Source organism: Xenopus laevis, chromosome 6L (genome assembly GCF_017654675.1).
Source record: "Xenopus laevis strain J_2021 chromosome 6L, Xenopus_laevis_v10.1, whole genome shotgun sequence".
NCBI classification, from domain to species: domain Eukaryota; kingdom Metazoa; phylum Chordata; class Amphibia; order Anura; family Pipidae; genus Xenopus; species Xenopus laevis.
The window spans coordinates 109,318,712-109,336,890 of NC_054381.1; the positions used below are offsets into that span (position 1 = coordinate 109,318,712).

The 18,179-nt window shown below is 39.3% G+C and overlaps 1 protein-coding gene across 3 annotated transcripts in view; it reads right to left on the minus strand.

Annotated features, from left to right (window-relative positions):
• Window positions 1–15,342: 15,342 nt before the first annotated feature.
• Window positions 15,343–18,179, minus strand: part of ldlrad4.L (low density lipoprotein receptor class A domain containing 4 L homeolog) — a 274,359-nt gene continuing 271,522 nt past the window's right edge. For all 3 annotated transcript variants that reach the window (XM_041566354.1, XM_018267860.2, XM_041566355.1), the window contains one exon: window positions 15,343–16,402. In XM_041566354.1, coding sequence (XP_041422288.1) covers window positions 15,860–16,402 — 543 coding nt within the window. In that variant the 3' untranslated portion in view covers window positions 15,343–15,859. The remainder of the gene's footprint in view (window positions 16,403–18,179) is intronic.

Consider the following 18,179-nt stretch of genomic DNA (forward strand, 5'->3'; position numbering starts at 1 on the left):
CAGGTATGAGATCTATTATCTGGAATTATTGGGACCTGGGGGGTTTTATATATTTCCATAAGATTTTTTATAATGTAAAGCACTGTGTCTTAAAGGCTACTAAAAACATTTATACATTAAAAAAAGAGAATTATTTTGGCATGATTATGGATTCTTTACCTTAAGTAATGTAACATCAAGTACATTAAGCCCAAGAGATCATTTTTATTAAAGAAAATATGAGTAACAAATGATTTATTTGAATAGGACACTGGGAAATGAAATTGGCAAAATAAAATAAAAATTCTGGATTATAGATCCTGTGCCTATAGGTATGATCAAGTACACAAAAGACTCACAGAAAGAGAGAGAGAGTAGAGGAGATATTATTTTTTAGTATTCTTTGCTTTAATGGGGGAGGCTGCCCTATAAGTATATGTACAGTATAAGTATATCACCATACAGAGTGTGTAAACTAAGTAAAATGAGGGAGAGTACCCTGTGGGGTAAAAAAAGTTAATAACTGAATGAAAGTGCGAAACAAAGTTTTACAAATTGAGAAGGAATAAATGAGTTTATTTGGATGGTGGGAAGGTGCAAGTTAATGATTTAGTGATCATTTTCAAGTGAAAAAGGAATGTTTTGGCATACAGCAAAATTCTATTTAAAAAGGGGCAGCGGTGTAACTACATGTTACAGGGACTTGCATGCTCCTGCTTCACGCCAGCTATCAGGTAGGAGATTAGCTGGGGAGGATGGGTTTCTATACAATTTAAGATGAAACAGACCCTGCCATGCCAAGCACAACCTGCAGGATCTGCTTCTGTAGTACGCCAATGAAAAGGAGGTTGCCTTCATATAGATACTATGCATTCCAAAGATAACAAAAACTTTATTAAATCCCTAGGAACCCTCCTGTGGCTTCCCCCACTCGGACTAAACCAATGGGGACCACCAACAGTGCTCCTATAGAGTCTGCCAACATTGCTGAGCTGCTCTGCTTATTCTGACTGTTCTGGAAAATGGAGGCTGTGTTGGGCATTACATATGTGTGGTTTACAAGGGGAGATGGAGGGTTTTTAAAAGGGTGTCTTTTATAGTAGTAATAACAATAGTAGGTGAGCATAAAAAACATCCATCACGTTTAACCTTTATGCCCAAGTGGAACCTGCCTGACTGCTAGTAATGTCATTACAGCAAATCTATCGTTATAGCCATATAAAGAAGCATGGTGTCACTGTGGGAGAGCTTTGCAACAGCTTGCGCTAGAACTTTCCGTTACAATGGGTCAAGATACATGATCAAGCTAATGAGTCTTGTGGGTCTCTCTTCTCACCACAACCATTGGATAGATAATTTCAGCATTAAATTGAATTCAGAGCCTGTGGAGACCTGAAACTTCATGACACAAGCACTGACACAATCAAGTGAAGCATTCCTTATTATTATTGTTATTACAACTCCTTTACAAACTTGCTGCCATTCATTCTTAAACTTGTTTCCCCCCCCCAAAAAAAAAATAAGCTGGGAAATAAATGATGGAACCACTGCATCTGTATTTCCCCATCATAAACATAAAACTCTGCCAAGAGGTGTTTCCTCCTCTGGATCTACAATGCACTAAATGCATTGATGGGGACCTCCAGCTGAACTTTACGTTAATAGAATAATTAACTAGCTAGGTTAGTGAATCAAATGAGGGATTACCCCCACTTATAATTCAGGTTTCCATAATATCAATGGTTCTAAGAGCATAATATAGGTAAAGTAATAGGCACAGCTTTTATAACACAAAAGAATATTTTAAATTAATGTTATTTATGTTAATGTAAAGTTGTAGCTTAGTGTTTCCCATGTACTTTCAGGTTTGATGGAATTTTGAGTCCAGAGTGAGGGGGGGTTGGGGCTGCTGGTTAATATTCGGAAGATAGATGGACTTATCCTAATGTTGATGCATTGGTAAGACTGGGCAGATATCAAGTAAATTTACTGTTTACACCAGCAGTAATTATTAGAATTACAGAGGTGGTGGTGTGATTTCATGAGCTCCACTCCTAAGGTTATTAGAGTGAAATCACTGTGATTTCAGGAGTTATGTTTTCTTTGTGAACCCCCTACCCAGTAGTTGCAGGGGAAGGGTCTGTCTGTTCACCTTTCCAGTGTTATGAGCAGTGTGGATAATCACTACCATCTGTTATAAGGCTTCGGAGAACCCCCTTGATTTATACCTATTCTGTCCTTGCTCTCTGGACACAGAGTTTGGCAAAGACATGATATTATCACCAACCTCTACTTGTTCACATGAGGTCTGCTGAAGCCAACTCAGTGGTTTTAAATTATGTGACTAGTGGAAAAGTTATGCTGCCTGTACTAGTTTACTTGCAGGGTGGCAACACGTATAAGCAGGGCCGCCATCAGGGGGTACCGATGTACCAGGCCCAGGCCTAAAGGGCAGCCTGCCTGTGCTGCACTCTTCAAATAAGCGGGGTACCCCTTGACAGCGCCGAAGCCGTGATTGGAGCCAAAGCCACAAAAAGACCAGACAAAAGACCAGGAGTTGAAGTCCTGAAAAGAAGCTTAAGCTGCGAAAAGTCCTGAAGGAAACTGAAGAAGCTGTCATCACCTAGGACAAGGAAGAAAAGCCTAAGGTAAGTCCATTTTTCAAAAGAATAAACAGATTTTTTTATATTTAATTTTAAAATCTGACAAGGGCAACATGTTAGTTTCCTAGGTGTCCTCAGCCATGTGACTTTGTGCTTTGATAGACTTCAGTCACTCTTTACTGCTGCGCTGCAAGTTGGAGTGATATCATCCCCTCCCTCTACCCCCCAGGAATGCACCAGCAGAACAATGGGAAAATAACCAGATAACAGCTACCTGACACCTGCATTGGTAAAAATGCTCTCATGCTCCACCTAGCGGTACATATGAGAACAGCACTCAATAACCCAGTTTCACTGAAGACGGCTTGAGTGTTAGAGCCGAAACGTTGAAATAAAGACATTTTTGTTCTTTCATCTGAAAAGTCCTTGGAGTGCGATGTGAATATAGTTATAATTTTACCAGCACTCAACAATATTCAGTGTTTTCATACTACATACACTATTTAAAGGACAATAAATGGGTGATAAATGCTAAGTATTATTACATGATCCTGTAATGAGAAAAGCGCAATGACTATAAGATATCTCAAGAGAAAACCCGCTCATAGTGAAACCATTATGTGCTACAATAGGCATCAATAGGTCACTCCCAGAATGGAATACCCCATAAAATCCATGTTTATTATTCAAGGCCATGTAGGAGCTAAGAAACTGCAAAATCTTTTGTTAATAAAATCATGTGGAGGAAAGCGAACTCGATGAAAAAGACTGGAAGACATTCAAGTTGGCTGTTTTAAAATGTGCATTTTAATTAAAATGTAAAATGGAGCACTTCAGCATAACGATAATGAGAGTGTGTAATGAATTTTAGCTGAACAAACTCTCATTAGAAAGGCAGGCTTTGAGTGGGAAAAAGCTTGTGATTGTTTGGGATATGGAATGCGTAATGAGGGTCAGGACCATCAGGAGCCTGGAGGTAAGACCAGAAGGTTTTTCTGCAGAGCTGAAAACAATTATTAATCTTTAAACATGACAGAAGATCTGTGGTGAGATTGAACATCTCATTTGTAGTTCGACCTTGGGAAAACAGCAAGCAGAGCCCATTAAAATTTATTGTTTGCTGCATGATATAAAAACATATCTTACTGTTCATACAAGCTCATCCATGAGAGCGACTAAATGGCATGGCCACTCTTTCACTCCCAGGCATAGAGTACTCACTAATTGCAATGGACGGCTTTTTCTGGAATCATCAAGCCTTGATTACGTGATTCTTTGTATTAAAGATATACAGTAAGGAAATGCTCTGCTGGCATTGAGCTCATATATTACCAAATGGCAATTAGAATTTTATTTTTACTCCTCTTCATAACCTGATTTGGAGATCTGTGTCCCTAAAACTGCGGGTTCCCATTCAGTTTATAAAAATAACCTCCGGTGATCTTCCTATACATGGGTTGACGTTGGCCCTAAGACCCCTTTTTCCTACTTTGTGCCCCACAAGTTAAGGTAAAACGGTGAGTTCTGATGTCATCAGTTATAAACGGTGAGTTCTGATGTCATTTCTGTCACATGACTCACTGAAACTTGTGTATTATAATAAATAAAGTACCCCTGTTGCAAAATATGAGGATATTAGAAGTTACCTATTCCATGACCTGTATAAAAACACTCAGCCTTCTGACATAATATATTTATATTTTACAAGAGGGGCTACTTTATTCACTATATAATATGTTATAGTATTTACTACACCACCATCCCCCAAACTCCTAGTTGATACCTGGCTACATAAGAACAAACACTCTGTATGTGAAATGGGTGCCCTATAAAAGTCCTATTTTCCTTTCAATTATGACATCCAAAAGTGATTGTTCTTGGCACATCTTCAAATCCATCTTAATGCAAGGAAGAAGCACACCAACAAATACTGTCAAATGCCTTTAACTCAATCTTTCGGAAAGCTTGTGCCACATTTCTGCAGCAATAAATGATTTAAAGGAATTTGCCGACATATGTTGGTGTGCTTCTTCCCTTTCAACTAGGGACCATCATCCCAGTGTGATGAGGTGTCAATGGTGGGACATGATCCCCATTATGGTATTCCAATATGGCACCTAAAAAGAGACAAGGGTGTAACCTTGATCCACACCCACCAGAATTGTGAATAGTGATTGGTGCATTTGGGTAAGCCTTGTGATTGGTTGATTTGTTTATTGATGTACTGTTCTGATTGGTGCACTTTTGTTTCAATATTTGAGGCATGGCTCTGTAAAGATAGCATATGATTAAGTGCTTGTAACAAAAAATGCGTAAGGCTGTAGACACAATAAACTATTTTTTTCACTTTGAACCAATTGCCTGATGGAAGATTGCCTTTATTGAGTGCCTGCTCCAAAGAATCTTCAGTTTGTCAGCAACCCATGCTGAGGTTCTTATGGCGATGCACCTGGGCCTCTTCCTTATGTGGTGAGTAATCACTTACTTTTTTGGCAGACCGTACCCTTTGATTTATTATGATCCCCATTATGCTTCAGATCATGTCCATGGTGTTCCGAAACCTATAAATACAGATGCTAGATTGTTGAATAGCCATCCAAAACCCTCTATGCTCATGCCCCTGTTAGGGGTGTTCTGTGTCAGAAGAACCTCAATTTAAATTTGCTATGTGCCTATAAACTAAATGTTCCTTACGTGAAATGGACTTGAGTATATGTTTATGTTTTTGTTGTTCAACTCCAACAACATGTTCAATTCTGGGCTGTAGTAAGTAGCAACAGTGAGTCTAACACATGCAAGTAGGTACCTACACCACTTTGTGATGGAACAGATACTAAGAAAGGTGTCTACAAGAATATGGAGACAGCCAAGCTTGAGACCCCTGTGATATACATACTCTTTATTATCTTTAACTTCCATAGCACTGACATGCTTATATGTAGATTGCTCATTATTAATATCAGTCCCTGCCCCAGTGGAGCTTACTAAGGTCCCTATGACATCCACACACACTAGGTTCAATTTCATCAGGAGCCATTAAACCTGCCTATACTCTGTGACAAGTTATCTAATTGCTTTCTTAAAGGCTCAGAACATTATTTGCCAAGTCAAGGAGGGAATATATTTGGCATAGACTTTATCTGTGGTGTTATTAGGGTTGCAGGCCTTTCAGACATGTTCTTCAAGTTAGGTTTAGGGTTGCCACCTGGCTGGTATTTTACTGGCCTGGCCGGTAAAAATAATGGTTGATCCCAATGTTATTAATGGGGAAAAAGGATGAATATATAGGAAGGCCGTTTTTTTTCCAGAAAAGGTGGCAACCCTAGTTCGGTTCCTTCTACACAATGGACTCGCTGCAGTTTCTCCTAATTTGGGCACCCAGCAATCATTTGAGGAACATTTTCAGATGTCTGTTTTTGGTAGAAGGCGGCAACAATATGTTTATATCTTTCCTCTCTCACTTTCAATCTGAGCAACAATATCACAGCTGCTGCTTACCCAGCAACAAACTCTTGTGCAAGTAAGACAAGATGTATATATAACCCAGCGAGGGAAAGTTTAGAAAACAGAATGTGGTTTTGTTTCTTTGTTTGTTTTTCTGTGTATTGATGTTTCAAGATGTAAATTTTTTTTTAACTGTCTCCATGTTTGCCAACTGTAGTGCAACTAAAGCCACATGAAATGGAGAGAGGTCTCTTAAATGGGAGCCAAGCGGTATAATGGCAGAGCTATATTAACTTCAAACAGGTAGATGATTACTTTAATGAAGGCTTAGGCTATCATACTACTAGGGCTGATTGTATATAAGGGGTCGGGAGTGGACCACTGAATACTCAAAAGGGTTCATTTACTACAACCCCAGAGGCAAGTGCTAGAAAAGTGACAGGGTCTAGCAAGCTGCCATAGGGTAAGTTATAAGTACAGGGCTCCATTGCAGCAGCCTAATGCTGCCAATAGACGCAAAGATCTGATCGCTCGAATCCTCGAACGATCAGACTTCCCCATCTCCCGACCTGACACTAAACTTCAATTTAAATAAAGTAGAAAAGAACAGATCTGACGATGTTCTGCCCCTGACAGCAATCATATGAAATTTATGTGCAACAAAAGCTAGTGACAGTCTCCCACTGAAAATAATCAGATCGACAATACATGCAGAGATATTATCAGCAGCCGACAGAAATCTTTTACCCTGGCCGATTGTCCAAACGACCGATCTCCATGGGACAAAAAATGAGGGGACACTCCACACACAGTCCGAAAATGATACGAATCGAGGATTCATACGGTCGGATCTTTGTATCTATGGCCATCTTAACTTGGATATTTGAATGACTTGCAAGATAGGTGCTTCCCCCACCCCTCAGAAATCAGGGCTGTATACATGAGCACAGGTCCCTTGCACAAATTGTGAAAAACATGGCGATTTCACTTTTTAACTTGCCCTGCCCTTAGTATATGACCCTTAAGTCATGTGATAGTATCAAAGACCATATTTAGTAAAGGGGGCTTTACACAAGCTTCATATTCTTCTGGAGGGCATTTTCTGTATGTTCTAATTAACAGCCCATGAAGCCTCATCTAGTATTTAGTATTAGTGTGGGATTTCAGCTACACTATAGCAATATTACAAATGCGGGTCATCCACTGGAGCTAACTCTCTCTACCAGAACAAAGGTGATGCACCTACTGTAAGTAATTTCATGGGTATCAATCTTACATTAATGCACAAAGGACTAAAGAAACCTGAATGAGTTAACAGTCTTGCATGGTCCAAAGAGATATTGTAGAAATCCTTGTCTTTATTTAATCATATTTCTGCAGTACATATAATACTGTTTTGTAAAGACAAACTCATATCCGCCAGTTCTTTACAAAAGAAACATCATAAATCAGTGCAATCATCATTACACTGCGGGACATTTGCGTTAACACAGAAAATCCGATATTCAATCAGAGAAAGCAACATTATATTTTGAAGGAATCAGAGGTACAGAGAAGTATTATACAAGAAGGAGAAATTATTATGGCAAGTTGAACATAGGCTGGTCCAAAGTATCAAGTGTTGCACCGCTGCCAAGTTTATATGCCAACCCACTGCACTGGAACTGCCTAATCCCAAATCTTCTAAATCACTTTAGACAATCCCAGAGAAAGGGATTGTGTAAAGAGGAAGATTCTTTAGTTAACACAAGTGTTTGAAATCAAAGAGAACAATTGTGGTGACACTTTGGGCTTTCATATCAGTAAAAGCAGAGGCATACTTCCCCTTTAGATGTAAACTGTCACATCACATCCTACAATTGTCTTCAATAAAAATTTAAGATGTATCAGAGTATAAGTGCTATAGTAATTAAGTGCTTGTATAAAAGTGCTATAAGGTAGCTTTTCGGTGTTCAGCATCTCTCTTGCACCTGAAAGTGATACTAAAAGAAGAAGCTGCATGATGTGCTATATTGAATGCTTAGAAACATCAAGCTAACAAGAATGGGCCAGTGTTGACAGCCAGTTATCCACTTTATATGCTGTATTTTGGGGTAACCAGGGTTAGAAAATCTGGTGGACGTCACTGCCCCTGGCTCACTGACTGCCTATGATTTGCAGGAGGGGAGGGGCTTGCCTGTGGCCCTAACTGGTATGCGGATGTTGGGGCAGGTAGGAAGTAGGGTGAGGGGTCCCATGAGGGACTGGTGGTCACTGCAGCTCAAGTGGTGGTCACTGCAGCTCAAGGATCCCATTGGTTGGTATGGGCGGTAAACTCATGCACAACCTATGATTGCACTCTACTGTAATGCACTAGCTCATGGCCTGAGGGGCTCGATGTCCTCAACTGTAAAGGAGTTTGGTCAGGTAGGTACACATAAACTGGACTGAGCAACGATAACGTAACCAACTCAAACATATAATAAAACAGATAGACAAATACAAGATTCCTCTGCACTCAACCCATTATCAATATATTTAAGACAGAGACATTTTGTGCATACTGCTACTGAAAAATGCCTTACCCTTTAAACAAAACAGGGATTGTTTGTCCATATATTGCAATATATTTAAGCTGGCCAACTACGTCAAAGTCATCCCATATCTGGCCAGTCCTATGCTCAATTTTCATCTGATTCATTAAGAATTCTATGGTTTAATTATACATTTTATAAAAGGGACGAATACGTTTTACCTGCAACTTACTAGCTGCTTTCAAAGTAAAACTCCCAAACTTGGCTGCCCTTTTATTAGACACCAGTGGGATCACCTGACTATAGTTGGAGGGGGTGGGAGCTACAACATAGAGCTGGTCACTGCTCTTGTATTTCCCTTGTTTGATATAATAAAACAGACAAATCTCAGGGTGAATGGACGAAAGGCAGAACTATGAAATAATGTCAAACCAAAGGGAAATTAATTTACATCAGGTTGAGGAAGATCCAAGCTGATGCATTAATGTTTAGGTGCAACCGTGCAAGTGCTTGTGGGCTCAGCCCCTTAATACCCACTGTTTCCATTTGACTTTACGTCGATTGCTATGTACCACATGTACAGTCCTGTCACTATGTTGGCACTTTATAAATGAGTGTGAAAAAAATAATGAATCTCTGCAACAAAGTGGAGTGATTCCCAAACACACAGTAGGGGGTGATACTCGTCCCACATAGTAATAATCATGTTCCAGGAAGAAGACAAGCGTTGGTTGAAATCTGATTTGGAACCCAATAAAGATCTGTCAAAAAAAAAAAAAATCTCACATCATGAACAATATTAAAGTTAAGTAGTTTTGTTCTTTTTTTTCCCCTTCCATTTTAATATATCGATATTTAATAGGAAAATAAAATACATCGATTTCTGTCATTTGTATGCATTTGTTTGCCTTTTTGTTTTTCTTTAAAAAAAATGGCTAAAGACAGGTTAGGCATTCACAAAATCTATGCCATTTTGTTAAAATTGGTATCTATACATTATAATACAGTATTAACAACGAGCGTCTCTTTTTCTACCCATTGGGTAGGGTATGTGCATAAAATATTCAAGTTCTGTACAGCATATTACAAAAGGAATAAAAGACAAAGTTGTTTCTTCACTGACAAAGCACCACTCACAAGTGAGGCACAACACAATCACAATTCAGAGGGTACAAGAGTTCCCACCATCTGCTTAAAGCACAATCAGACACACATGCACATCTGTCCTTATACAATACATCATATGACAGAGGGAAAACAAAAGTTGGGGGAAATGGATGATGTCACAATCTTTGCACATGCCACTTTAATAGTTAAACCCTTGGGCTGCTAGGGGCCAGCCGCCTGCAACAAAAGAGTTCTCAGTAATCTTCTATCATGGGTGAAAGCAGAAACCTACAGCACTGAACAACACAATCCTAACCAACATCAAACACTAAGTCACATTTCTGGCTGTGCCATTGGTGCAATGAGTAACGGGTAAGTAAAATAAGAGTCATATCAGTCATGAGATCCTGTATTTAAGAAGTGGCAAACACAGTGAGAGGCAAAACATGGTTTGGGAGATATAATCTCATTCTGTTTTGCAGGTTCATGGACACAGTTCAGATTGGGCTGCTCCCTGGGTCACAGTGCAAATGGCTTTTAGTATTCATAAGCATTGGTGCAGTTAGTCGCAGAATACCATCATTAAGAGCAGGCACTAAAGAAAACAATGCACAAACTATACATGAAATAAGGAAATACACTGAAATGAAGGATGCACCTTTTCAAGGTAACACAAAAATGAGCACAATCATTGTACAGACCTGTGTGACTTCCCTAGGCTGTTCCAACCCACCCATGAAACACCAGGCAGGTTCTGAGCTGAGGATGAAGGACTTGTATGTATTTTGTGGTTCCAAGTCCCTGCTACAGCAACTTGATTGTTGAGTGTCTAGATTGTTGAGTGTCTAGATAGGTACTCTCTCAGTAACGTCATGGAAAAGTACAGTATTTGTAGTTATATATTCATCTCAAATTTTTTCCTGTAGACAGATGTATATCTGTCATGGGCTCAGCTACTGTGTTATGCATGTGCTCAATGATTCGGCTTGAGCAATTGGTCTACATTTCCAATATTCATTAGTAATGAAGGCAGGCATTCAACATGGGGGAAGAAAAATCTGTCTTACTTGTTTCCTCAGCATTGGGCCTCATTGAATTCATGTTTATAATGTAATATTTAGGGATGCACTGCATACAAGATTCAATTCGGGATTTGGCCAAGATTCTGCCTTTTTCAGCAGGATTTATACTCGGTGAGATCCATGTGCCTGGCCGAACCAAATCCAAAAAATAAAATAAAAAAGTACGTCAAAATATTTTTAACCATGTACACAGCATGCCGTTCTCTTTCCCCCTTTATTTCCCTAATTTACATATGCAAATAAGGTTTGTATTCTGCTGTGTGGGGTTCTCCATTAGGGTCAGGGCACACAGGCAGATTCGGGGAGATTAGTCGTCCGGCGACAAATCTCCTCTTCTTTGGGGCGACTAATCTCCCCAAACTGCCTCCCCGCCGGCTAAAATGTAAATCGGCAGCGGGATGGCACTTGAAGCAATTCATTTTCCAAAGTCGCCTGAAGTTTCCCCGTGAGGCAACTTCGGAATATGAAGCGATCCGAGTGCCATCCCGCTGGCGATTTACATTTTAGCTGGCGGGAAAGCAGGGGAGGCAGTTCGGGGAGATTAGTCGCCCCCAAAGAAGAGGAGGTTTGTCGCCGGGCAACTAATCTCCCTGACTCTGCCTGTGTGCCCTGACCCTTAAAGAAGAAACACTGATAACCTAAAAACCATGAATTGGCTAAATATCATCAATCTCCACAAAGCACTTGAACATTCCACTTTTATTATTACACAAAGAGCAGGTTGTTACTAGTGACTTCTCTGTCCTTTAAATTCAAATGACTGTTGTGTGTATCTTTCATATTCAGGCTACATAAACTGCAGGCCTATTGTAATACTTTAATGTACTGACCAGCAGCCATGGAAGGTTTCAGTGGAGAAAACAATTCCCCCAAACTGGGGGATAAACTGGGAAAGCTACAAATTTGTGGGTGGGGGCAGTCCCCCTGGCCTCCTAGTTCTGAGGTCTATGGTATTGAGAAATGTTTAAAAGACATTTAGATTTTTATTTTCCACAACAGGGGACTGCCATACAGCACATTTGCGTGACTATAGCTACACAAACCATTTTTTAAAATAATTTTTAAAACACCTTTTGAGAGATTTTATGTTTTAAGATTTTGTGCTCCATGAACCTAACACTCATGCTCTATATAGTTTTATAGATATTTTATATTTATTATTGTGCTCGCTCAACCAATTGGTCTAGTTCCTGTTTATTTAGTGGTTCATACTCTCGGTTATTGGGTTTCATCAGGAAGCATTATTATAATTCACAGCAATAACTCGACGATAAGGTTGCCACCTTTACTGTTAAAAAAATGACCTAATATTTTTACCTGTCTTTCTTTTAATATTATTGGAAGCAGGCATCATGACGGTAAAATACCTGTCAGGTAGCAACCCTACTCAATGAATATGTCATTTTATTAATCAAAATATAAATGGCTGTTTATAAAACTGATTTAAATCTTGTACGGATTAGAGCATGTTTTGCTGGGTTCGAAGCTATTGTTTTGGCAATGTATTTTTTATTGCAGCCCCAGCTGTTGGGCCTGATGCAATAACAAAGTGTAGCGGGCATCAGCAATGGCCCCTATTACTTCAGTGTTACCTAGAGAAATAGCAGGAATAGGTCACTAACAAGAAGAAATCAATTAAACTGTATATAGAGGCACAGGACAGCGCTTTTATAAATATGGTTATTAGCACTGTTATTTGTTAAAATGTCCAAATAGCACGACAGAAAACAGCTAAGCAGTTCTAGCTAATGATCCCTTTCTGGGCAAGGACGATGTTTTAGCAAGTTTAAAATTATATATTTATCTCAAAAGCCATTATAGGTACTGCAAGTAATTTGATTTTTAATGACTTTCTTCTTGTCCTATTAAAACAGTAAAGAATAGACATTGCTCGAGCTATTGGCTCCCCAGCTCAACTTTCCCTTTTCTGCATGAAACTCATGATATATAAAATAATAGGCAGACCATTTATGAGGCATGTGCCGAGTCCTTAAAAGAAATACTTGCGTCTGCACACATACCTCAGTTACTTCTGGCTATAAGTATTTCATTTTGGTGTGAAAATAAAAGGGTTGAAGTTGGACCGTACAGATCTTGTTATACTACAGATTGTAGCAAAGCCACAAATATTTAAGATCTCCCATTTTCTTCAGGAGCCTCCCATATTTATATATCAGGCTTGGGTGACGCAAGTGGTGTGGTAAGAGTGTATGAGGACATAGGCTTTGTTGTTGAAAAATTGGTGTGGCCAAAAAACGACAGTCTGGGAAGGTTGATATCTCAGAGCCAGTGGCAGCCGTGGACCCATCGAGACGGAGACAGCAGACCTAGGGGATTATTTATCAAAGTCCGAATTTATCTCAATATTTTCTGCTACAAACTCAGATCAAATCCGCTCTGGATTTTTAAGCTTATTTATAATGTAATTTTCCCGAAAATTTGCTTTGCGGGAAAAAAATCCAGTTTTCATGAATTTTTTCATCCGATTTTCCAGATTTTTTCGTTTTTTTTGGAATTTTAACCAGAAAACTCTGAAAACTTTGGGGGATTGCACGAAACCCAGCGCACATCAAAATATCAATCGGACTTCTCCCATTGACTTATAAGCAACCTCGACAGGTCTGAGATGCCGGATTTTCAGATTCTGACTTTTCCATCCTCGGGTTTTAACAAATTCCGAAAAAATTCATGATTTTTTTAAAAGTCCGATTTTATTAAAAAAAAAATCATGATTTTTGCATTCGGAGTTTCGTAAATAACCCCCTAGTGTTTGCTGGGAGGCACAGCATTATTTGTTATTGGGTAAGGTTAGAAAGCAAGATGCTTCTGATTCAGGTCACTGTTGCTGTATTCTTTGTGGCTGTGGATTCAGGTGTCTGTGTTACACCCTTGGTAATCGATAAAGCATAAAGGTGAATCAATCACAGCTCCAAACAGTAGTTTTAAACTGCAAAATATTTATTAGCAGTGTTTGCGCACTAACGCGCAAACACTGCTAATAAATATTTTGCAGTTTAAAACTACTGTTTGGAGCTGTGATTGATTCACCTTTATGCTTTATTTATTGGGTAAGGTTACCAGATCACATAAAAATGAGGGTTACTTAATATATAAAAGATGCTGGACCAAACTCACTGTATATTAATGAAATGCAATAGTGTATAGCATAAAGTTCACTAGAAGTGTCTTGCAACATATCCTCAAGGTTTTGGTAAGAAGGCCTTTAAAAAGATATGTATGACCTTGGTAACATCCCATTGTTCATGCTGTGGATTTATGCCAGGCTGTGCATACTGAACCTTTTCTCTAAACGGGGAACTATCACAAAGATGAAAATTTAATATAAGCTTCATAGTGAAATAAGAAACTTTCTAAATACAATCAATTAAATATTCTGTATCGTTTCTGAAATAATCAAGTTTATCTTCACTATCCCTCTCTCAGCACCCGTTTCTCTTCATTCTGTCTCCATGCAGCAGTTGGGTGTCAGATAGTCATTGACAGTTAGATCCAATATATCTTATAGGGTGGGGGGGCTTCCTTTCCCATCAGATGAATTAGAGCCCACTCAAATAACTGATTCTAGTACAAACAAAATCTAACAAAATAACTGCCTTTTGCACAAATTCTGCATGTAGAGAGACATGACGTCTGGTGATTTTAATAGAGTGAGCTCTAATACATCTTCTAAGCAAAAGGAGCCCCCCTATAAGATATATTGGATCTAACTGTCAATGAATGAATCTGACACCCAACTCCTGCATGAAGAGAGAACAAAGAGAAACAAATGCTGAGAGAGGGATATTGAATATAAACTTGATTATTTTAGAAACAGTACAGAATTTTTAACTGATTATATTTAGAAAACGTCTTATTTGCTGAAGCTTGTATTATTTTTTCATTTTCACGATAGTTCCCCTTTAACGTTAAACTGCAATATCCTAGTATCCACTTAACAGCTAAATACTGTCAGGGAAAGCTGGGAGCAGTAGTTTAACATCCTAGATTTAAAGATTTCTTCCTTAAACTTGGATGCTAATGTACTGCATTATTCAGGGCCTTCGCTATAATCCATTAAGTGCTACAGTGGAAGATTTACCAGGAAAGACTAGTTTTGATGAAACAAGTGAATCCACTTTTTTTTTTACCTGAAGAATTTTTACACTTGGTGGCAAACCAAGCATCAAGCCAGTAATGAACTGCTATTGAAATGTGACTGAATTTAATAAAGTACCTTTGTGCAGTAGGCACGATGGGTCTTATGTGTTGCCTGGCAGTTGAATATGCTCACCAATTCGTTGCTAGGGTTCAAACGCACAGTGATTTATTATATTGTTTGTGGCAAAAGCACCTTGACTGTCTCACTCTTGTTTCTCTCACTCTGCCTCCTTGCATTCCAGAAACCAGCAATTGTAGGAGTACTGTATGCTTGGAATTATAGAGCAGTAACAGGGCAGCATCTGGAGGCTTATCACTGGAGAGTTTTAAGCCCAGCAAAGCAATTTACCAGCACAATGTGATAGTGGACAATGTACCCCAGCTCCCAAATGACCAAACAACCAAAAGATATGTAAGTCATGTAAGCAGAAATGTAACTGACACAGCCCAGTCCTCTGACATTTATACTCTCCACAATCATTTAGTGCAACAGATTCACTATTTCATTCATCAGTCCACTCCTTGCATTAAACTTAGTCCAGTTGATCTTGGCGCACGCACTCCAAATATGGATTCCTATAAAATAATTAACACTTCCCTTACATTTTCCCTGAAAGTAAAAAAAAAATGATCAAAAAAACACTGGCCATCTGCCAAAGTCCTTAGCCTGGCCAAATGAGCATTGTAACGCTTATTTGTCAATGCCGTTAGTCGCTCTGCTGGCTAGTTTTCTGTGCTGTTTCCAAAATGTAAATTTAATAGCAAATAGATTCTTCCTGATAACAATGGCTTTAGGCGATTTAGGAAAAAAGGAAGCTTGAGTGAGTTGTCTCAGAGAGTGTGTATACAGTAAAGTGTGTGCATTTGGTATAACTAAACTGTACCACTGGATACTCCGCAGCTCTGTGTACCAGATCCCATGGGGCCATCATGTAGCTCTGATGATTTCATTCAGACTAAGGGCATGTAGGACTTAGACAAGGTTTCCTGGTTGCCTGTCTTTTCCATTGATGGGGACTTTTGTGCTCTCTGAACTGGTCTGTTGAAAGTGAAGCCTGCTGCCTCTTTGAGACAAGGGAGAAGTGTTGTTTTGCTGGTGGTGGAAATAAGACGACCCTGGATAATGTCCCATGACTTCATTGTAAGTCGGTGGTGGACCTTCCATTCTGCCATTGCTGCTATAATTGGTTGCACTGATGCCTGAATTGCTGCTTGGTGGGCAAGGCCCCCCATTATACACTGAAATATCTATTAAGTCGCTGTCAAAAATGGTTCTGTTTGGGGGTGCCCTGACAGATTCTCGATTGAGCTCCATCTGTTGCTCTGGGTCCCGTAACTGCAGAGTGCATGGCCCCTGGTAGGGCGGAGGTTCCTCTCCATCAGAGAGGGCGATTGTCGGAGGGAGGTCAATTTCATGCTGTATGTAAGGATATGTTGGCTGGAAACGGCTGAAACGATCTCTCTGCATAAAGGAAGGAGTGATGAACCTGTCCCTTGACCTTGGTGCATACATGATCTAGAACCAAACAGAACAGTTCTTTAGTTAAGTACTTTCAGGAAGGATATTAGAATCAGATAATATCTGAGGTGGGAAATAGTGATTTACTCTAAACGGGACCTGTGATCCAGAATGCTCAGGACCTAGGGCTTCCCAGACAAGGGATATTTCTGTAATTTGGCTCCTCCTATTTTGTCTGCTAAAAAAATATCTAAACAAATTACATAGTAACAAATTAAATAGGATTGTTTTGAGACCAATTTGGATTCATTATATCTTAGTTAGGCTCAAGTACAGGGTATACGTTTCAGCCTCTTACTACATCATTATTATAGAGAAAATGAAATCTATTTTTAAAAATTTGGGAAAAATCTATGGGAAATGGCCTTCTTGTAATTTAATGCTTTCTGAATAACGGGCTTAATGGCTAAATGGATCCTATAGCCACATTCAGCTATAAAAAGAGTTGGGTAGCAACACAAGTAAGACAAATTTCTTGTGGGTGCTAAATATGGCCTGTGATTGGCTATTTGGTAGCCACTATGTGGACTGGCTGCCTACAGGAGGCTCTGTTTGGCAGCAATATGTTGCTCGTGAGCCACTGGTTGGGGATCATTTATATTCCTGTATTTACTCTATACTGTATATTCAAATGTTTTTCATTTGTTGTAGCATACTAGTCATCTACAGAAGGTCCTGTGAATGAATAATTAGAGGGCTTTTATGTTGGAACTAAATAGCAAAAAAGACTGATTTGGGGTAAATACCAGATGATGCTATATTCTACTGTACAGCTTAGTTTCATGAAAGTGGTGGTAGATCCTGTGCAATATGGTGCAGTAAAAGCCAGGTACTGTTGCTGTGTAAAACAATTCCTACCATAAATGGCGGATGGATGGTGCTTTATATCATTTATAGTGTATGTGTGTTTTAGGCCTGCTAAACCTCATCCAGCGCTCAAATAATTCCAAACTCAGTGTAAAACAAGAATAAACAACAGTCCCATGACATGTATAAAGGCCAGTTGCCTTTAAATAGATTGTAGAACACCAAACACTGACAGTAATTACTTGTAAACATTGATGTAGTAAGAGGCTGAAATGTATACCCTGGCCAAGTAACCCATAGCAACCCATCAACAGTCAGGTTTTACTGGTCTTGCGTAAACAATGATACATACAGTATTAAATAAGCATCAAGGTCGTTGCTACAAGATACTGGATTAGGGGGAACTTTTACTGCTGTTGCTACTTGTACCTCAGTTCTGTCTCTCAGTTATTATAAGAGATAATTCACCCTATATAGAAAAAACTTTACATGATATAATAAGTGCTCTATGACATTCTTGGCCTGTAAAAAGGCCATTGGTAGACATAAGCTGGATGGACTGTTGATCCCCAACTTTTTGTGGGAACCAAGTCTTGCCGTTAATTGTGGGAAATGTAATAAAATGCACAAAGTTTGCCCAACTTAAGTAACCTAATGAAGTCCTCATCCATTTTGTGAACCACACTATATCTTAGGGTTGCCACCTTTTCCTGTATTAAAACTGGACTTCGGGTTGGGGAGTGGGCAGTGACGTTATATGGGTGCAGGGCAATGATGTCACTGGACAGGTAAATGGGCAGAGAGGGTGGGAAATTGGTGGAGTAGGCAGGGGCATGGGCAGAGTGGGCAGGCAAATGGGTGGGCATACACATATAAGGGGTTACTGGCAGCTGAGAAAATCAGGGAAGGAAGAGATTTATAGGATGTCACAAATACACCAGCAATTAAAATTCCTAATTCTGGCCCC